The sequence below is a fragment of the Zootoca vivipara genome, chromosome 12 (assembly GCF_965207765.1).
Source record: "Zootoca vivipara chromosome 12, rZooViv2.hap1.1, whole genome shotgun sequence".
Classification (NCBI taxonomy): Eukaryota; Metazoa; Chordata; class Lepidosauria; order Squamata; family Lacertidae; genus Zootoca; species Zootoca vivipara.
This window is the reverse complement of record NC_142595.1, coordinates 11,223,361-11,245,239: the sequence shown is the minus strand read 5'-3', so window position 1 is coordinate 11,245,239 and position 21,879 is coordinate 11,223,361. Positions and strand designations below refer to the sequence as shown.

Here is a 21,879-nt window from a genome sequence, read left to right as displayed (position 1 = left end):
TAAACTACCTTTTTAAAGATAATACATTTATTAGGACCAACTAGAATATAATGAACTTATGCTGGATGTTGTGCAATACAGGAGAAGCCCAATATTGGAGGCTAAAACTCTCCAGACTACAAAAGCAGAACAATGGAATACATTCTTCGTTAGCTATAAAATGATTTCAAAATGTGAAGGCTGCTGGGATAGAAGCAATGCTCCCCTCCCCAAATTGTTTTGTTTAACATAAAGTGCCAGGAGCTGTGTGTAGAGAAGCAAGCTAGTCCCTATCACACAGGCTAGGTTTACCTGGAAGAACAATGCGTGATAAGCTAACTCATTTGTGTATAAGTTATTTATTCAGCCACAGAACTAGTTTCTGAAGGCAGGGAAGGGGGTGGGGAATGAGGGCTGAGCAATGTCATTGGCTCTTCCACATCATCTGGGAGTCCCTCTTCAATCTTGCGTTTTTCCAGCTTTGTTATCAGCTCTAAAAAAACACAAGATCAAATACAGGTGAAGGTTCATCACGCAAACGGCCCAAGTCACACAAAAAATGAGTGGAAAAACCCTTTCTTTGGTGTTCACACACTGAATATAAATAATTCCAACCCACAGGATGACAAGACAGATGGGAGAAGCAGAACTACCCTACTCTTTTGCTTCAAACAGGATAGGCAAGTTTTCCTCAGCTCTAGAGGCCTTATTTTAATGAGTTACAAATATTTAAATTAATTTAAGGGTAAAATTTACAGTAAGAGCCTCTGGTTTTTCTCCACCTTAAACCCTTCAGGGTGACACATCTGTTGAAAAAAAAAAAACCTACTGCCAAGACAAACCACTGTGGTCAGGGAGCTACTTCTTAAGAAGTCTGTAGAACTTGTTGAGAAACAACTTCCTTCTAAAGGGAAGAGCATATTATGAAATCCTACTTTGGGATAAAGTTCCCCTTTGAAGTGGGCACATAGCCAGGGCCAGGCCAGTACATGCAACACCCTACTTGGAACACTGGTCTGCCTCAAAGGTTACTTGCTCAGGACAGATTGGTTTTTTACAGGAGAATTTTCATTTGATCTTCCCAGTTCTGTCAACGATTCCCTCTGGATCAGGATATCATTTAAGTATGAGGCAGGTGACAGTGATAATGAAAAACATCTAATTTAAAGGGATAACTCATAGAGGTGGCAGAGAACCTAATTAGGCCCACAAGTCTATTTTGGGCAAATCATGACTTAAGTCTTAAGCCTTAAGTCATGACTGCAAAGGAATAATAAAGCTTTGCAGCTGGAATTTGGTGCTTTTTGAATTTGGCACCCTGCACATCAGCAGAGAGCGGCACCAAATTCAAAATGCGCCAAATAAAAGCCATAGTTGCAAAGCATGACTCAGGAATGCCTTCCTGATTTTTTTCTTTGCAAAGTGCAGCTTGAAGTTGAAAACCCCTGATGCCAAGGGATTGACAGATGGGGGAGGCCAGCCAACCTATCAAAGTGGCTCACAGAAGGGTAGCTCCTATGGAATCTGGCCCTGCAGTCAAAGGGGGTTCACCACCCTGACTTTCAGCTTAGAACCAGGGAACCTGAGGGGCTGCTAACCTGTATATTTTATGTTGAGGGATTAATGTGGATGTCTCTGCCATTACCTGGGATATTTGCATAATGCCTATCCATTACAAAACTTCTAAATGGCCTCTATTCATCCAACATGTAATTTTGCTGTAGCATGGTCAGAATAATAGACCTTTCTACCCTGCCTGCACCCACAGTGTAACATAATCCACCACAGGCTAGAGTACCTTTGGCTGGGTTGAAGACACCGTTTGTTTGCTTGTCACATACGTAACATCGCTGTGACTTCCGATAATGCTGCAGGGCACAGCTCTCACAGAAGTAATGTTTACACCTGGAAAAAAAGCACAAAGCAAAGATAGTCAGGTCCAGCAGCTTTCTAGCAGGATGTCTTATTTGATACTTTCACCCCACTTTTTGAGGTTTATTTTGTCTCAACTTCAAAGTCATACACTGAGAATACCGCTATTGTGACTGGTTGATGCCAGCTGAGTTTGCAGGCTGTTAACTCCATGCCCCAATACAAAGGTGTGTGTTTTTTCCTGCACATTTATAGAATTGCAGAATGCTGGCACCCCAGCCAAGATCCTCACTCTGCGTCATTGCCACATTTCTTATTTTATTTTTAAAGTCCCCCTCATAGCTCTATGTGAAAAGCTTCCAAGTTTAAACAAAAGGAGCATCTGGATCCTCCAGCCATCTTACTTGGTCACCACAGGATTCTTGAAGGAGCTCCTGCAAATGAAGCACTTGAAAGGCAGTTCTTCATCGTCACTGCTCACCTCGTAGTTTTCATCATCTGCTCAAAAGAAAGAAGTATTTGCTTGGTTCTGCTGCTAACTATAACGGGATGTGACTTAACTTCTGCCCACCCTGTGTAGGAAGCTGTATTGCCAAGAATAGGCAAGCCTTCAACATCTAGGTTCCTTTGAAGCCACCAGCACATAGGATGAAAATATTAGCTTTAATGAGCTTATTAAACTGCCCACTCAAACCATCTGCTCTTGTTCTCCCTCCCGCCCACCCTTTTCTATTAACAGACAAAGAAGGGAGGGGTGCCTTTGCTCCAGCAGTTTAACTAGGCAGATGCCTGGTTCCCAGTACTCTCACGGGCTATCATAAAAGCACAATCCTACTGAATATCTTCCAAGTTTTTACAACTTACTTTACCAACAGAAGAGGCCCCATAAAGATCTAAGTGGGGGTTGTACAAAGAGAAGGCAACTCATGACCCATGAGCCTTAATGGATGAAATCTTAAGGGGAACTCTGCAAATTGCCCATCTGAACAGCACCACAGCCATGACTAAGTACCAACAAGTAGCAGGAAGGCAACATAGAAAGGAAGCCAGCTGTATTTCAGTCTTTGCATTTTTAATCAACTAAATGATCTTACAAGAAACTCGCACCAGTTCAAACCAACTGCTATAATCTTTTCATTCCAAGGGAGGACCCTATCAAAGAAGAAAAATAGCTGCTATTACAATACATGGATTGTTCCTCACTTTTTCCAATTGAATCTCCCACATGCAGTTTGAAACATCAGAAAAGCATTAGCTAAAACTTGAGCAGTGACTGAAAAGCTTGCAGATCAAAAGGAGAAAAACAAATACTTAGCTCACCATGCCCCCTTACTTTTGTTTGTAGTCTGGTATTGCTTGCTAATTCTGATTAGCAAATATCACTTGTCCCAGATACAGTGGTACCTCGGTTTATGGACGCAATTGGTTAGCCATTCGCTCCCTGAGCAGTACTCAAACGGAGTCTCTTCCGCGTGTGCGCGAAGCGATGATAGAGCACTTCTGTGCATGCGCACGCCGTGCAGATCGCTTCTGCACATCTGCGTGCCACGAAACCCAGAAGTAAACACTTCCGGGTCCGCAGAGTACTCAAACCGAGAGTACTCAAACCACAGCGGATGTAAACCGAGGTACGACTACCCCTAAACACTCCTTCAAAGTGACATCCATCTCTCTGCACAGCAACACTTAACATATGCTAAATCACCCAAAGTTAAAAGGCTGCCTGACCCTCATTTATCCATTTACTTTTTAATCTTTTGAGGATCTTTTGAACTAGAAGTGGCTATTCGGTTATGCTTTCTCCTGGTGTTGGGCATCCAACTTGAATGAATCTTTATTTGCATCAGCCATAGCAATAAAACAACAATATGATATACAAAGAATAGAAATAAAAAGTCAATTATATAAAATACGTTTTAGGGTTTTGAATCAATAGTCAAATAGTGGGTCCTATTCTGATTGCCCCAGCTAAAAACCTTGCAACCTTTGCTGTCATCTCCTCATCTTGATCTGCCAAGAGAAAGGACACTGGCAGTGGTTGGGCGACCCGGAATGGCACCCAACTTCCCATCAAACCCAGGCACCATGGCCAGCCATCAGGTTCTCCAGCCTTGTTTTATACCAAAGTTCTAGGAGGAAAGCAAGCAGGTGCTGAGGACAAAGCAGTTCAGGAAGGCTGATTCCCTAGGGATAATTTTCCCAATCTCCTAAAAAATCAGTATCGAAGTTAGTAAGACAAAACACGTAAGCATACTTGATAGCATTTAATGATAAAGCTTCAAAATTAGTCTCTAATTAAGGCTTCGATGTCATGCACCCAGTTTATTCTCCAATGCAGCCCAAAGGCAATACCGATCTTGCCCTCTACACCTCTAATTTTTGTGTCATGCAAATTTGAAAGGACTATTTCCTAGTCCCTCATTCAAACATCTTAAGCTGAACAACTTCAGGCAAGAGAACAAGGATTGCTCAACATACCATTAACTCCATAGCGTCCCTCATCCAATTCTCGTTCAATCTGCCAGCCATGCTTGTAGTCTGATCGGTCATGGAGGAATTTGCAGCTGTCTATAGGAAAAGCAAACCAATGTGTGAGCATTTGTCAGTGATTTCTGTCTTGCTGCCAACTTCCCCTACGTTTATGGCATAGCTGCCAAGTTATCCCTTTTTTAAAGGGATTTCCCCTTATGCGGAATAGGCTTTCTCGCGAGAAAAGGGAAAACTTGGCAGCTATGGTTTATGGAGATGCACAATCTTAAGCAGGTATCACACAGATCCGCTATTAGGAAAGTATATGAAACAGCCATTCACCTCCAAATCCACAAAACCCAGTTTCCTTGTAATCCTTGCAGATGTCAGGTTGGTAGTCCCATCGCACAGTGGCCCTCAGATGCTCTGGGGCTCGTATGGGTCCCTTCCTGAAATGAAGAAGAAAGGCCTTAAAACAGCTGCCGTGTGCTACGCAGAAGGAGATAATAAGTTGTGATAAACGAGCAAGGAGAGGATCAAGGGGTAGTTGGATGGGGAATGGTGAGGGGTTTTTTTAAGTAGGAAGATTTGAAGAACAAATCTGATAAAGAGAAAGGTGGCTTTACATCAGGCATCCCCAATCTGCGGCCCTCCAGATGTTTTGGCCTACAACTCCCATGAGCCCTAGCTAGCAGGATCAGTGGTCGGGGAAGATGGGAATTGCAGTCCAAAACATCTGGAGGGCCAAAGTTTGGGGGTGCCTGCTTTACATGATACAGTATTTCAAAACCTGTTTTTCTTTAACACTGGCTTTTTTAAAAAATCTGGAATTTTCAGGAAATCTATTTTGGTCATGCTGCTATATTTTGGTGGTATTTATTGCTGGCATGTCAACTGCATGTACTTCTTAGAACAAAGAGAGCGTTCTGGGGTGCATAGAGATGTGCATGTTGACTCACCACAATACTGCAAATCTATGAAGAACAACTATACATCTTGGCCGTGAGTCCCGAGAGACTTGCTCCCTGCCTAGCATACCTTTTTCCACCTGGCCTGGGAGGGTGGGGCCCTGATTGACTTCAGCTACAAAAGCTGATGTGTTTGATGAGATTCTTGGGTTGAGGAACTGTTTAGTGGGGCTTTTGTTACTGATAAGATTTTTTGTATCTCTATTTTTAGATCTTCTTATGATTTAATGTGGAAACTGTTCAATTTGGTTGTGTACCTTTTGCTGTATTTTATTTATTATGACTATTTTTGTTATATTTGTATTTTTTTCATGTTGTAAGCTGCCTTGAGCATCACTTTTACGATGGAAAAGTGTCATACAAATTAAATCATGTATGTGCAGTATAAACTGAGAATCTCTCAATATCATAAGCAACTTAGAAATAGGAGCAGGGATTGTAATTGGAGGAAAATGCAATGCTAAAAAATCAGCCAGCTGGATTTTTCTGAGGCACAAAATTCACATAAAGCCAACATGCTGCAAAATGTTTCATGCGTTCCTGCCTTACCTTACCATGCCTGAGGAAGCATTCCCCATGGACGTATCTTTTGGCTTCACATACTTTTGGTAATTATTGATCCCACGGTAAATCTTATCGTCTTCCTTCCCTTCAAGTTCCTGAACAGAGACAGGGAGGAAAAACCACATCAACAAAACAGCTTGGTCGACACCAGAGCAGCTTCTTCCTCACATGTAACCAGCTCAATTCCCACATACTGGTACAATGAAGCAGCGGCTAAGAAAAGCACTGGTGAAATACAGAAAAACAGAGATGAGACCAGACAGCAGCAAGAAACAGAAACAAGAATAGTACTGAATATTTTTGTTAAAAAAAATATGTGCTGTACCTGGAGGAGGGAATAGGGGATGGCTGTGATACAAGTGGCCAGAAAGATTATGCTAGCAGCAGTCTTTTGGGGGGAAAATAAGGAAGAGGTGCAAAATAAAAATGAGAAATGCCACTAAGAAACTCTTATCCATTTCTTGAAGGTGTATGAAAACTTGTAGTAAAGGAAGGAACCTTTAAATGGTAAAGATATTCACCTTCTGTATTTGCTGGCTGCGTTCAAAAATGGCTTGTGCATCTTTCTCTTTCTCTGTGTCCAGCTCATATATAGCTGTTGCGCCCATGTCCTCCGGACCTACAGGTTTCTAAGATACAAGAATGTTATTAGTAAGGCAACATGGGAAGTGAACAATACTAAGCTAGCATTAGACTGTTATTTGAATTAGCAGTTATTCTAGCGATTCATTCAAACAGATGCATGTTCTCTCTAATGCAGGAGTTGCCAGACTTCAGACTTGGAGGACCTGATATTATTATTATTATTATTATTATTATTATTATTATTATTAACAACGCAACAATCACCCCTAACCAGAGTAAAGTAGTGCTTGGGAGAGGGTGAAGCCAATTGCTGCTGCACCTTATGAGCCTGTCACTGGGATAACCTACAAAGGCAAGTACATACCATCCCTGGGTTACTTCATAGAACTATAAAAATGGTCCGCAGATTGTGTACAAAGGCCACCAGTTAATATTGCAGTTAAGGAACATGGAAGCTGCGAAATCAGCTACTGGCACAGGAGGAATGACCGCTGGGAAAAGTGCAGAGAGAAAAAAATGCCATGGTGCATCTGTAGCAGCATAATTGGACACCTTCATCTGCCCCAGCTGCAACAAAACATGTCTCTCCTGCATCAGTCTCTACAGCCACAACAGGTGCTGCAACCTTCCAACAGCTTGACCTCACTCCCAAAGAGGCACTCCACTGTCGAAAAGGACAGATGCCAGCAGGGAAGCCATGGCAGAGATTCAACCCCCCCCCCCCCCCGCAATTTTACTTGCTTTTATTTAAGTGCTTGGCATCAGAAACTCGTGCCAATAAGCTGTGCATCACATAATGTTAGTTTCGCACACTCGTACCGCAGATCTTGTAGACTTATATGCAACTCCAATTCTTTTAGACTTGCCCTCGTCCTCGCTACTGCTTGACGCATATGAGGTATGGTCTTTCACACTTTTCTTGGTCTAGAAGATGGAAAAATCAGTGGGAGTTAACTAGGAAACATTCAAGAGGGGACATATTCATGGGCCCTTGGGGAAACTGCATCACCTTCTGAATCATTGGGTTGGAAACTTCCTTGTGTCTCTCCTTCCTGACCACCGCGCTGCCTTCATCACTGCTGCTCCCTGTTGGGTAGATGGACACAAGCATTATCAAAGTACTAAAACAGATGAATATTGGCAGGCTGCATCTCCCATGAAACACCTACGTCCCTTGTTTGGCTACAGGGTCCTCCCACCCCACTGCAATAAGTTTATGATCCTATGAACAAAGGTAGCCAGCTGCTTTAGTCAAGAGGCAATGGCTTACTTTTGTTCCTAAACAACAGGTTCAGAAGGAGAAGCCTGCTAGCTCTCTTTCCTATGGCCAAACATATTTTTCATTAATTCTTTAAAAAAGGTTATAGGAGATTATGGAAATAGCAATGTTATCCAATAGGATCTGGTGACAATATACATAGTCCATATACAATTATAGATCACTGTTGAACAAACAAGAGACATAAAATAAAACCAAAATAAATGAACCACAGGTACGTGGATGTTTGGAAGGTAGGGGCTAGAAACGCTTCGGGATCCTTCCCGCTTCTCCTCCGCCTTGTCCCCGCCAAGGATTTCAAGGCTTTTTAACATGGACATAATGGTTAAACAAGACAATTACAACCTACAAAACACAATTTAGAAGCCGGTCAGGTGTTTCTCTTAATGTATTACGTTTCCCCCTTGGTTTTTAATGTATCTGTACAGTATATGTGTCTGAGGGGATGTTTGTCCCTTTGTTTTGGTCGGTTGCTAAGTTGCTTTGGGCTGCCCTGGGCAAGATAAAAGTGGCCAAAGAATTAAACAAGTAAAAAAAAATAAGCCAGTTATTAAAAAAGCAAACACTGACAAAAATTGTGTGCGTGTGTGATACTCTCACACACACGCGTATATGCCATGCAAATAATTGCAATAAAAACATTTCTCCGAGCACTTTTCAATGGCAGCCCCATCATGACAAGAAGGAAGCTTAGCCTAACTGCCGCCGTCGCCGCCCCCTTGGTCCACCCACTCCCAGCGGCGCGACAGGCTGGGTCTCTCACCGGGCTCTTGGTCGCTGCCCGGCCTTTTGCGCTGGCCCCTCCCGGGCGCGGGGCGACGCTTCTTGAAGAGGAAGCTGCAAACGGGCTGTGGGGCCGCCATCGCAAGTACGAAGCCTCACCGGAAGCGGAAGAGCCCGTCTGCCGATATACCCCTCCTCTCTCTCTCCCTCCTCTCTCTCCCCCTCCCCCCACCCGACAGCGACCAATCGGCCAAGGTTCTAGTCGGGCGTATTACGGACAGCGAGGCGACGCTCTACCGCTCGTCAGCTCCATCGTTGTGACGTAGTAGAATGTGATTGTTATTATTTTTTTTAAAGTAGACTCGCACGTAACTGAGAGCTTCCGGGTTCGCTTCGGGGTCCCCGCCAAGGATTTCAAGGCTTGCCGCGATCGGGCATTTTCGAACATTTAAACATGTTTTTATTGTAATTATCTTGGTTGTTTTGGTTTTTAACAGATCTTAAACCTGATATTAAGAGTCTCATGCTCTACCGACTTAGACATCCACGTCAATAGTATATCTATCTCTTTATAGTTTTAATTCTATCAATGCTTATTTTTTATTATCGTTTTTTTCTATGTTTTTAGCTGTTCCTATTTTTATCTGGAAGCCGCCTTGAGACCCGTCAGGGTAAAAGGTGGGACAACAATTATTATTACTATGATTATGATTGTGTAGTACATCTCATACTGACTGATGGAGCAAAAGCTAGTTTCTGGCATGCAACTGAGTCCTGGATCAAGATGGGGCAGACAATTTAAATAGACTGCTGCATTCTTTATTTTTTATTTCGTGGGGAAGATGGCTGGAAATCCAAGCCAACCTCTGCTCCCTCTAATAGTTTGCAACAGTAACAACAGACTACCTTACAGGGCTGCCGTAAATCACAGGTGGACTTTGGGCTCTCAAATATTTGCAGCGCCCTGTGTGATACTAAAATTTGGCACCCCCCTCCTCTCACACTCCATTCTACGTCATTGTTGCAGCACACCCAGTGGCACTAGTGCCCAGTGCAGCCAAACCGGTTGTGCTACCCTAAAACCGCTTCTGCTTACGTGCCCCACTCTCGGCCACCTTCCAACCCCAACATGCCCTGTGAGCTCGGAGGGGAGGCAACATCAAGGAAGCTCAGGCAAGAAGTGCTCCCGCTATTTGTTCCTGAAGAGACCCTTGGGCAGCTCGAGAGAACACACTGTTCTACTTTTATAACATTTGCTTCTTTTATGTATTGTGAGTTTGGGGGGTTAGTCTGTATAATGCCTGAGCCTCTTCTAATTCCTGGATTCCTGGATCCAGCAAGGGTTAAAATCTAATGGGGGATTCCATTGTTCAACTGGTTGGGCAAGTTTGTTTGTGACAAAATGGCCATAGTAGTAGTAGTAGTAGTAAATATAATAATAATAATAGTTTGTACCCTGCCCATCTGGCTGGGTTTCCCCAGCTGCTCTGGGCAGCTTCCAACAGAATATTAAAATACAATGATTCATCAAATACAAACAAACAAATTATTATTATTATTCAGATGTCTTCTAAAAGTCAGATAGTTGTTTACTGTATTTCTTTGACATCTGATGGGAGGGCGTTCCACAGGGCGAGTGCCACTACCGAGAAGGTCCTCTGCCTGGGTCCCTGTAACTTTGCTTCTCGCAGTGAGGGAACCGCCAGAAGGCCCTTGGAGCTCGACCTCAGTATCCAGGCTGAACGATGGGGGTGGAGACGCTGCTTCAGGTATACTGGGCCGAGGCCGTTTAGGGCTTTAAAGGTCAGCACCAACACTTTGAATTGTGCCTGGAAATGTACTGGGAGCCAATGTAGGTATTTCGGCCCGGCGTTATGTGGTCTCGGCGGCTACTCGCAGTCACCAGTCTAGCTGCCGCAAGAAGTTGCCAATTAAGGACCACCGTTAGAATTAAGGACCACCATTAGAACTCAGGACAAAAGGGGAAAACATGCTAAGAGGAAGGCACGCTTGACAAACCCTCACCGTGATCAACTCCCGCCTGGAAACTGGCCTCCACAGTCACATACAGATTCACTGTTAAAACCATGTTCATGGAAGACAATCTTACTCGGCTATGAGTGATCGCCAAAGAAGAAGAAGACCATTAGTATAACAAAATAGGTGATGGCGCCCTCTGACAAGTGGGTGGGCCTAGTGAGAAAGGAAATAATCTAGAGTGTGAGAGAGGTGAGAGCAGGCTGCAGGCAGAAACTGCGGGTCAGAGTCATGCCTGATTTCTGGTAGAATCCAAGACTGTGACTATGCAAGAAGCAAGACCTCTTTGCATGTTAATGCTGTGAACCCCTCCATCTTAGGCTCAGGTTGTATAGATGTGTCAATAAACCATATACAGTATCCTAAAGACACTACAGTCTCTGCTGTGCCTCATTCCAAAGGAAACTGAACCCTGGGTAAGTGTCTGAATTCCCTGGAAATTTGTCCCACTTGGAGTTCGGGTGGCATGTAAGAGTATTATAAATGTAGGGGCAAGATCAGAAAGGTTGTATATTATATACTGTATCTATGTGAAAACTATGGCAGTGATTGTTTCGGTTATCAGATTTCTGTATGAAGGATGGACATGAACTCCTGTCTTTGATGCTTACCTTGGGGAAATATGCTGTTGCAATAAACTCTGGACTTATAATAAAGAGATTATGTTGAACTAGTTTCGATGGATCTATATTACTCTCTCTTTTCCCCTGCCACTGGGGCGGAAATGAGAGTTGTCCATAGGAATCAGTGGAGGAATGTCGGATTTTAGATCAGTGTGGACACCAGCGTGCACTTCCCTGTAGACAGATGCAGGCTGCAGCATAAAGACAGGGGTTCCAGCTTTTTCTAACTTGGATCTTATGCTATATGAAATATTTGATTCGTTTTAATATCTGTTTTTTAAAAAAAAACAAAACTTTTTTTAAAGCACAGTTTGGCTGCATGCACATTAATGGAACATAGGGCTTCTGAATGCAGTTGAATGCTAGATTTAGGTTGGGAGTTATCTGGATTCACTTTTTAAGACAACTTCCTAGTTAAAAGCTCACTTGCCTTTCCACCCATCTCATCGGTCTGCTTCAAAAATAAAAGATGAGCCATGCATTGAAGACAAGATGGCAGAAGAAAAGAAGGTTCTTGTTTGGGCAGATTTAGCATACCGGTAACAGGATTGCAGGCCCATTCCCTCCTTTCCTAGAATCACCCATCCCAACTGGTACCACGGGAGAATAAATGTCTTTGCAATTCTGAGAACAGATGTAACTCCTTTAGTGAAAACTCTATGAAACCTCTGAAAAGCAAAGATGACAAATAACAGAAACATGGGGAAGCAGGTGTAGTACCATTCCTACTAACTTTTCTTCAGCATTCACCCTCTGGTTTTGTAAACGGAGTGAGTGATGGATCTGCCTTTGAAAGTAGGATTGCAGAGATCGGTGCCCTCAGGACAGAGCTTGGGGCTGGTGAGGGCTCCACATTTAAAAAAATTATTAAGGTTGATCGCCGAAGAATTGATGCTTTTGAATTATGGTGCTGGAGGAGACTCTTGAGAGTCCCATGGACTGCAAGAAGATCAAACTTATCCATTCTGAAGGAAATCAGCCCTGAGTGCTCACTGGAAGGACAGATCCTGAAGCTGAGGCTACAATACTTTGGCCACCTCATGAGGAGAGAAGACTCCCTGGAAAAGACCTGATGTTGGGAAAGATGGAGGGCACTAGGAGAAGGGGACGACAGAGGACGAGATGGTTGGACAGTGTTCTCGAAGCTACAAACATGAGTTTGACCAAACTGCGGGAGGCAGTACAAGACAGGAGTGCCTGGCGTGCTCTGGTCCATGGGGTCACGAAGAGTCGGACACGACTAAACAACAACATTATTATTATTACTATTATTACCCCGCCCATCTGGCTGGTTTGCTCCAGCCACTCTGGGCAGCTTCCAACACAAACGACAACAACAACAACAAACAACAACAACAAACATTAATAGTAACAATAAGATCCTATATAAAAAGTCACAACAACTTTAAAATAAACAACTTATACCAAATAAAGCAATATGTAGTAATATGTGTCTCCAAAACACGGGAGCACTGGCTGACCACATTTTGAATTAAGTAAGTGAAGGAATTAATGTTATCATCTAAAAGTGGTGGGGTGGGGACATTCGAACATTAAGTCCCAGAGTCTTAACATTACTTAGCAGCAGCAACACTAACTGCCGAGAAAGAGCAAAGCTATCCTACAAAGAAGAGAGAGAACAGATAAAGATGAAAGGAGACGTTTGAAATTTGCACTTTTTAACACTCCTCTCCCCACCTCACTAGCTCAGATAAACTGTTTCCATAACAATATCTGACTGTATATATGGCTAGCCTTTTGTGGAACCCTTACAGGTCTTCAACAAGATTTGTACAGTGTCTGCTCTCTCCTTTAATAAGCATTATAGACTTGGAAGGGACCTGCAAGGTCATCTCCTCCAACCCCCTGCAATGCAGGGAGCTCAGCCAAGGCATCCATGATAGATGGCCGTCCAACCTCTGCTTAATAATGGAGAGCTGAAAACAATACCAGTATATTTCACATATGGGAACCAATGGCTGTGCGGAATAGGAAAGCGGATGTAAGTGCAAGGGATGGAATATTTGAGGGCAGAATTCATGAAGGTCTGAATTCAGGAACTCATAGGCTTGTCACAGGGTGGACTACTCCTCTGCCTGTCGGGGAGGCTTATTCCATGCAGCAAAATGTGGAAGACAGCTGTATGAGTCAGACCCCTGCTTTCACAGTTTAAATAGAGCAGCATGTTCCCATTAAAGTGCCAAAAGTGTTTGCTATTTACAGACCAAGGAACTTATTATATAGAAAACGGTTTGCTGTAAACCATCTGGTACTCCTGATGTTTTCCTTCTCAGCTACTTCCTGTATTTATGGTGTTAGCAAAATCGACATGTGCCTTAATTTTATTTTTAACTACCCGCATAGACCTAGTTGAGATGCTCAGGGCACAGTTTTGATTATTAAACAATGGTTTGATCTTGTGTCCAGTGATTACTTTCACCCCCCCTCCCATGATTGTTATGGTTTTTGTGTTTTTTAAATAAAAGCAGATGGACATTGCGAAATGAGCAATGTGTCCTTGCAGTGCTGTGATTGGCTCCTGAGTTGATTGGCTGGGTGGTGATCAACCTGGGCTCCTATGGAGTCCTATGGGATATAGCTACTTACAGCATCTCTCCCAGGGGTTCCCAGACTTACCTGGCTTTGGGCCGGTGCCCGCCGCGCCGACCACGCGCCGGGCCGGAGGGCGGGGGTGGCGCACTTCCAGGTCAGAAAAATTGCCGAAAATCGTTTGTGCGCATGCGTATGGGCCTCCCCCGACCCAGAAGTGCACCGGAAATGACCTCTTCCGGGTCGGGAGAGGCCCATACGCATGTGCACAAACGATTTTCGGCGCTTTTTTCCGATCTGGAAGCGCGCCGCCGCGTTGCGTGCCGTAAGAGCGGGCGGTGGCAGCGGGCGGCAGGGGTCGTCGCGGGCCAGATTGGGAGGCCAATTGGGCAGCATCTGGCCCGCGGGCCGTAGTCTGGGGACCCCTAATCTCTCCCATCTCTGTAATAACTTTTCAGTGGCAGGGGAGGATAAGATTCTGAGTAAGATCTCCAGCCCTTCCCACCACAGCCACAACTCTCATAGCTGCCAAGTTATCCCTTTTTTAAAGGGATTTTCCCTTATGCTGAATAGGCTTCCTCGCGAGAAAAGGGAAAACTTGGCAGCTATGAACTCTGCATTTCCCCCAAGCCCTTATGTTGGCATTGTAGTTGTTACACAGCCTTAACATCTTGACTGTTGTGATGTTGCTGTTATACCCTACTAAGTCACTACAATATCCTAACTCCCCATGCTGACATGCATGGAAGATTTGGGGTGCAGTCCTTATTGTACCAGCTGCCATTATGATGTGGAAGAGATCTGATGTCCTCCTAGCACATCAATATCAGTTACACTGCTGCCACAAAGGATGTGCTGGTGCAACTCCCCATATGGGCCTGTCAAATACTCCACTGTGCTGCACCAGTGAAGCTATGCTGGTGGAACAGCTAGAAAGGGGAAGAACACACCTATCCTGTATTCATGCCCCCCATAGATAGTGCAATTCTGTACAGTGGTACCTCTGGATACGCACACCTCTGGTTGCGTATCCTTCAGGATGCGAACGTGGCAAACCCGAAAGTATTTTTTCGGGTTTCACCATGTGCCCATGCGCAGGAGCGCTCTACCACGCCGGGCGCATGCGCAAAACAGGCACCTCTGGTTGTGAATTCCTCGGGATCCGACCGGAGCTCCGGAACAGATCCCATGTGCAACCGGAGGTACCACTCTACTGACGTCAGAGTTGACACCACTGAGTTCAACGAGAGAAAAAGCAAATTTTAAGAGGCTTTGCTGCCCTTATCTACACCACCATGACAGAGAATAGGATATAGTACAAATTAGAACCTAATCACACCACACCACCAGGATATAAACTTCCACGCAGGAAGTCTGCAACTTTGGTGATAGGATGTACTACAGCATTGGGCTATATTTTCATGAATGGTCTCAGGTTGTGCACGCAACACACACAATGGATTCTGGCAAGCAGAACTATGCCCCAACAGGCTCTCTCCATAACATTGCAAGGAAATTGAGCACGTTGGCGAATAGGATTGCCCTGCTGTCGTAATCCTGTTCTGATGCAGGTTAACTCCCTGACAGAACTGCATGGTAAAGTGGAAGGAAATTAATTAACTGAACTGAATTTAAATAAATTTGCACAATACGAAAACCTCAACATAGCTTTTTTGTGATACTGAGGGAAGCTTTAGGTAAAGGTAAAGGGACCCCTGACCATTAGGTCCAGTCGTGACCGACTATGGGGTTGAGGCGCTCATCTCGTGTTATTGGCCGTGGGAGCCGGCGTATAGCTTCCAGGTCATGTGGCCAGCATGACAAAGCCGCTTCTGGCGAACCAGAGCAGCACACGGAAACGCCATTTACCTTCCCACTGTAGTGGTACCTATTTATCTACTTGCACTTTGACGTGCTTTCGAACTGCTAGGTTGGCAGGAGCTGGGAGCAACAGGAGCTCACCCCGTCGTGGGGATTTGAACCGCCGACCTTCTGATCAGCAATAATAGTGACTTTTAAAAGGTGCACTTTTAAAGGGATGGTGATAAACAGTCACAGCTGTTCTTTGCAGCAATCCAGACAGTTCTAATGTGTGGCCTCAATATGTACCCTTTCAGGGCTTTTGATCCCCACAGCTGCTGCCACGAGTGGAGACTGTTCTCCCTGCTGCAAGGCCCATTTCCACCTGGCCTAGGGGGCGGGGCCCAGACTCACCTTGAACAGCTAGGCTCCTGGGAGGCCGGAGGGACATTGCTGGAACAACTCTTGGGTTCGGGCAACTGGCTAAAATGTGTTAAAATGTTTTAAATGGTTCTAATTTTGGTTCCTCTGTTTGTTTTTGTTGGGTGGGGGTTGTTTAAATGTTTGGTTGGGGTTGGCGGTTATTTTAATTTGGATATAAGTGTAAGCTGTTTGTCGTTGTTGTTATCATACTCATCATTATTTTTGGTTTCTATTGATTTATTGGTTGGTTTGTTGCCTGTATGGGATATTCTGTTTTTTAATGTTTGATGTTTTGTTGTGTTTTTATATATGCTGTAAGCCATACGGAAACCCAGCCAGATGGGTGGGATATATTATTATTATTATTTATTAATTTTAATTTTATTATTATTTTGTTATTATTGGATTGCAGAGTTGCAAGGGATCCCAAGGTTCATCTAGTGCAACCCCAGTATAATAAAAATCGCATTTCAGTTCAGTTTAAAAGTGAGGCGAATATGGAAAAAGCCAACATTTCCTGCCTTTGAGAAATTCAGTCTCACCCAGAAAGCTGGCTAAATAAATGCTTAGGACGGGGGGGGGGGGGAGGCTTACAGTATTCGCAGATGGAACGGAATCGCCGCTGGGTGTCGCGATGGCCACACTCCGCACCCAGCGGTGGAGAGTAATCTGTTGCAAAGGGGCATCTATGGGCTGGAGAGAGGAGCGAGACAGCGAGAGCATCCGCGCGTCTAGACGCAGGGTAATCTCATTATCGCTTGCTATTCTTTCGCTTCGCGTTTCAATTTGCGCGCGCCGCCTCGCTTACCTTACGGCGCGGGAGGCGGTTTGCAAATGCCGGGGCGGAACCCGCCGGCGGCGACAAAGATCACCCCGTATATATTGCAACCCCCAAATAGAACGGTTTGCTTGCAGGAGGGACCCACCCCACTCCCCCACCCCACCCCATTGATGCAGTGCGAGTGGGAGGGAGACAGACCTTCTCTTAGTGTTGGGGGGCGGGGGCATCAGACCGGCCACACTTAGGTCCTTCGGGGCCGCCTTTTGTCCCCATAGAGGGGGGGGGACTTTGCTCCTCCCCCTATGGATGGCCCTACCCCACAGAACAAGAGCAGCAGCACCCCCAACACAACCCCCCACCCCCCCCTGCGTTGATAGAGGAGGCGGCAAGAATGGGGATTTAAGCGGGGAGAAAGAGGGGTGGGCGTCAGGGGCGGAGAAAGTGAGGAGGGGGAAGCTCGAGTGTGTGTGTTGGGGGGGGGGTTGGCTGCTGCGCGCGCACGCGGAGCACAAAGGAGACGCCGGGAGGAGGAGGAGGAGGAGCGCCGCGCTTTGTGCGCCGGAGACCTCTTGAGGGGAAGCCGCCACAGGCAGACACGCGCGGGCGCGCGCGCATTCACACGGACACCCGTACCCGGCTTGGGCCGTGCTGCTGCGCCTACCTTCCTCCTCCTCCTCGGCGGCCGAGAGAGAGAAGCTCCTCCTCGGGGAGCCCCTGGGTGGGTGAGTCCGTGACCCTCGCCTTTCCCCCCTCACGGCGGCGGGCGGAGGCCGCTCCTCCGGGGTCGCCTTGGCCGCCTGAGGCGGAGCTGCTGCCAAAGGGCGCCCTTCTCTTCCCCCGAAGCCAGCGCCCAACCCCATTTCGGCAACCCAAAGGGAAGTGGGGGGGGGGAAACAGAACACCCCCCTCCCCACCACAGACGCTTCTCTCCCATTCTGTGGAAAAAATCTCAACGGTTTAAACGAGATGAAGAAGGGGCTTGGCGGGTTGGCCGCCGCCTCACCATAGCTGCCAAGTTTTCCCTTTTCTCGCGAGGAAGCCTATTCAGCATAAGGGAAAATCCCTTAAAAAAGGGATAACTTGGCAGCTATGCGCCTCACTCCTGCCTCACGAGGCCAGGGCCGGCCCTGCCCAGCCTCGGCTGGAGGGGGCTTTTCATGGGAGAGGACCACCTCCTGCCCATAATACAGTATAACTGTTACTTCTGGGGTGAGGATGAGGCAGAGAGGAGCCAGCTCCTAGGGAATGAGGTCCACCTTCGGTCACCTCAATAAAATATTCGAGGGGGTCGCACCCCCCAAAAAAAAGTTGAGGGGGAATTCGCATCCAAATGGCATGTGTGCGCTACATCATGGGATCGATTATGCGGGGTGGGGCTTACCTGCCCCCCCAATATTTTATTCAAGTTGGCACCACTGGAATGAGGTGTGTATGCAGGTAGGGTGGGGTGTTTTGCCTCCCCCCTGCAAAAGATGGGGAGGTGCCTCCTCTGCGCTTGAACGCAAGGAGATGGTGTTTTGGGGGGCATCCCTGCTGCGCCTCTCTGTGCACTGAGTGCCACAGGAAGGTGCTGGATGCTGTACCTGGGATCCTGGGAACTGCCCAGTGCAAAGAGAGGATGGAGGCGTTGAAGAAAAAGGGAGCAGGGCAAATGATTTGGAGAGAATCCACTGGGCCTCCTTTGGGTGGGTTTAGCCTTTGACCTTCTGTCTTTGATGCTCGCTGCAGATGCTTCTTCTGTTTCTGTTTTCCACATTGCTTGGGGAAGTAGCTCTTCAAGCCTCTGTCTGGTGAATTTTGAGGGAGGAGGGGGACGGGCTTGCTTCAGATAGGTGGTCACTTCCTTTGACTTGGAACCGCTCCCTCCTAGTTACCAGGCCAGGCCAGCCTTGTGTGTGCAGCTGTAGCTACCCTGAGACGAGGAGGAAGAGCACATTTGTATATGCAAAGAGGAGCATGGTTCTTTATCATCACATGCTCCAGCGATGGAAGCTGGTTCAAAAGTTGAATTAATTAGGACTGTCACACCCATTTTTAAAGGCGCAAAGTTGCAGCATAGCCTCTAATTTATTTGCAAGTGCATGATGGAACTTGGGTGGTGAAGACCACTAGCACCAATGGTTGGATGAATTTTAGTGCACAAACTGATGAAAATCAGAGGAACAGATGCTTTTATGCTTCTGCAAAACCAAGATTGAAAACAAACTGAGCGGAGTTGGAGTAACTGAAGAATGGTATCCTAATTTCACAATTGACTTAGATTTTATGAATGTTGTGGGCATGCTTTGGGGATTCTGGCTGGAAAGTGGAATGCAATTTGCAAATACACTTGGACATGTTCTCAAGCTTCTATCAACATGGTAAACCGTTCTAAGAGTTGAGGAATGAGTCCTGGCAAGACCTTATTTGGAGTGTTTAGTTTTGGATATTGCAGGTCAGAAAAAGCTGTAACACAATTTGATTTTAAATGGCAGATATGGTGAGGAGAGGCTGAAAGAGTAGAACATACAGAAAGACTGACAAAAACAATATGCTAACAGTTTTCAAATATTTAAATTTCCAGCCTAACTATAGGCAAGAAGCAGTGACTTTGATCTTGGTTCAGTAATAGGAAAAAAAATGTAGTGTGAGAAACTTCACAGACAAGGAGGTAGCAAGATCTGCTTCCTTGGATGTTTTAACACAAGGTTGGACAGGCGCCTGTCAGTAATACTATTTTGATGTCAAAGGGTTGGGCTGCAGGTATCTTGGTATCCAACTCTTTGAGTGCTGCTATGCACCACCAGGGAACCATCCTTACACAGTCGCACCTTGATTCTGAATGCCTTGCAAGTCAAACGTTTTGGCTCCCGAACGCCGCAAACCTGGAAGTGAGTGTTCCGGTTTGCAAACGTTCTTTGGAACCTGAACATTGGACGCAGCTTATGCGGCTTGCAATTGGCTGCAGGAGCTTCCTTGGTTTCCTAATGTTTTGGAAGTCGAATGGAGGTACAACTGTATGTTCTAAAAGACACAGATCTCTTAAAAAGCTCTCAAAAAATATAGGCAGACTGTGAGCAATGACTGGTGAAAGGGCACTCTGCCCATACTTAATGAAACTATCATCTTTGTCTAGCAACATCCTAGATAATGTGCAACGTGGAACACTTGCATTGCAGGCGCCGAGAATGGTTTCTTAAAGAGTTTTGGAAAATGACCAGCATTTCTCTGCAACGTTTGCTGAATCTATTGGTGGCTATCTTGTCACCATGCTGGCTTGTGGAAACTGTTTTGATAAAGCTGTGGTGAAGGAGGTTTGGTCTATCAATAGCTATCACCCTGTTTGCAGAATGGATGGAATTATTAGTCGTGATAGCCTACTGCAGGAATGGGAAACCCGTGGCTCTCCAGTTGTTTGTTGAACTACACTTCCACTCATTCTGGACCACGTTGGCTGGGAACTAGAGTCAAAGAGCATCTGGAAGGTCACACATGCCTCATCCCTTATAAAGCATAGTACATCTCAGCATACTAGATGCTGGGGACAAACAGCAAGGATCTCCATCACCTTCATGCCCTGTTTGTGGGACTCCATAGGCAACTGGCTGGCTAATTTGGGAACAAAATGCTAAACTAGTTTACCCATAGCAGGGCAGTTCTTAAGAAAGCAGAGCCTTCTTGGTTTCTGATCCTCTTTGCATGCATGATTTCTTCTCTCTCCAGCACACCCTTTCCTCTGCCAGAAAGGAGGATGTGTAGCAACATCTTGTTTCCTTTTATGTACATATTGAAATGCTTTCTTCTGTTCTCTTTATGTGGCAAATAGTCCCATCTTCCCTTGACCCCAAACCATTCATTTTGTACGCCTTGCTTGGAACGAAATCCATTTAGTTCTTGCTACTGTAGCTCAGTAGTTGGTGAGTTAGTATACTACTGGTAATTATTGAGAAAATCCCAGTCTAGTTTGTGTCACTTTATCAAACTTTGTGGCTTTCCCAGTAGCTCTCAGACACAATAGTTGTGTCTTACTTACAACTGGCTACACTTTGAGACTTATTAAGTGGCATGTCTTTCCTAGAGCAACTTTGTCTTTGGGCTTCTAGGTGCCATTTGGACCTGAAGCAATTACAGTTCACTTTCTTAATTTGAGTCAGGGAGGAAACATTTCAACTTGACAGGAGACTGCAGTGGACCTCCAGATGGCCATAATGGAACATCAGAGGGAAGCTGCTGAATTATAGTTCATCAAGAAGTTAAATGCTTTCACTTATGGACTAAACTGATGCAACAGATTTTTTATTATACTGGGGTTGGACTAGATGACCCTTGGGGTACCTTACAAGTCTACGATTCTAGGATTGTGTGTGGGTTAATTGGCTTACCAATGGCAGGGTATCTGTGTTATCAACACAAGTTTTTTTTTTGTTAATGGCACTGCTACCGGTAAGAATGCAGTTATCACCCTCTGTAATTTTCTAATTTCCTTCTGACCTCACTGAAACATCTCCCTCCACCCTATATACACAGACACACACTCTGAATAACATGCTATGCATTTGATGAAATGGACTGTAGTTCATAAAAGATAATGCCCAGTGTTCAAAATTCCCATTATTCTAGTGGATTTTGCTACAGGGAATTTTATTAGCACAAGCAGTTTCTGAGCTCTGGGTACAGTACTGCACCTAAGATTTCAGATTAAAACTGCGGAGTGGAAGGAAAGGAGGACCTTTTTCTGCCTCCCCACTTCCAGCTACTCTCTGAAGACTGGAGAAGAGACCCTCTTAAGAATATAAGGGGCGTGGGCAGAGGAAGGACTAGACCATGTGAAAAATGAACATAATATTTTAGCATATTTTAACAACATTCATTTTCAGCTTTGTATTCTTGCTATAAAAAAGTGCTCCTAGACATTCCATTGTTGCGTCCATAACCTAGGTTTAAGGTGCCATTTAGCTCCTAGCTTTCATATCTCAGTTTCTAACACTGATAATGCCATAATAAATATGTCAAGTCTTTAAGCTTCAATGGGACACTTTGTTGTTTTATAACTTACTTTCTTCACCAAACCTTTATTAGGCATTACAAATATAAAAAGGTGAAGGACCCCTGGCAGTTAAGTCCAGTTGCAAACGACTCTGGGGTTGTGGCGCTCATCTCGCTTTATTGGCCGAGGGAGCCGCCGTGGGGTCCATAGGGCAGTGTTTCTGAACCTTTTTTGGGCCACGGCACACTTGTTCCGTGAAA

At 45.3% G+C, this 21,879-nt stretch overlaps 2 protein-coding genes across 5 annotated transcripts in view; one reads left to right on the top strand and one right to left on the bottom strand.

Annotated features, from left to right (window-relative positions):
- Positions 1–322: 322 nt before the first annotated feature.
- On the bottom strand, positions 323–17,586 carry LOC118094203 (E3 ubiquitin-protein ligase RNF113A). Of its 2 annotated transcripts, none has more exons than XM_060282296.2 (10): positions 17,315–17,586; positions 7,447–7,523; positions 7,257–7,361; positions 6,374–6,481; positions 5,838–5,947; positions 4,663–4,769; positions 4,330–4,419; positions 2,256–2,349; positions 1,778–1,884; positions 323–472 (listed from the first exon to the last, which is right to left on the bottom strand). In XM_060282296.2, exons 1-10 carry the CDS (start codon positions 17,511–17,513, stop codon positions 339–341), a joined length of 1,131 nt encoding a protein of 376 aa, XP_060138279.2. In that variant the 5' UTR covers positions 17,514–17,586; the 3' UTR covers positions 323–338. The 2 variants fall into 2 exon arrangements, with proteins under 2 accessions (XP_060138279.2, XP_034990200.1); XM_035134309.3 differs by lacking the exon at positions 17,315–17,586 and adding an exon at positions 8,480–8,599.
- LIMD2 (LIM domain containing 2) overlaps positions 16,465–21,879 on the top strand; it is a 19,952-nt gene continuing 14,537 nt past the window's right edge. Inside the window, exon 1 of one of the 3 annotated variants that reach the window (XM_035134417.3) lies at positions 16,465–16,614. The gene's annotated coding sequence lies outside the window, so the exon portion shown is untranslated. Of the gene's footprint in view, positions 16,615–17,230; positions 17,376–21,879 lie in introns of those variants that run through there. The other 2 variants (XM_035134416.3, XM_035134413.3) reach the window with 2 other exon arrangements.

Excerpts from the sequence above, each read along its gene's own strand:
- LOC118094203 (XM_060282296.2), bottom strand. The coding sequence starts at position 17,513 with ATGGGGTTGGGCGCTGGCTTCGGGGGAAGAGAAGGGCGCCCTTTGGCA. Across the intron at positions 6,482-7,256 it reads ATAAGTCTACAAGATCTGCG|AAACCTGTAGGTCCGGAGGA; the intron begins GTACGAGTGTGC and ends CTTGTATCTTAG. Across the intron at positions 2,350-4,329 it reads GGGACGCTATGGAGTTAATG|ATGATGAAAACTACGAGGTG; the intron begins GTATGTTGAGCA and ends TCTTTTGAGCAG.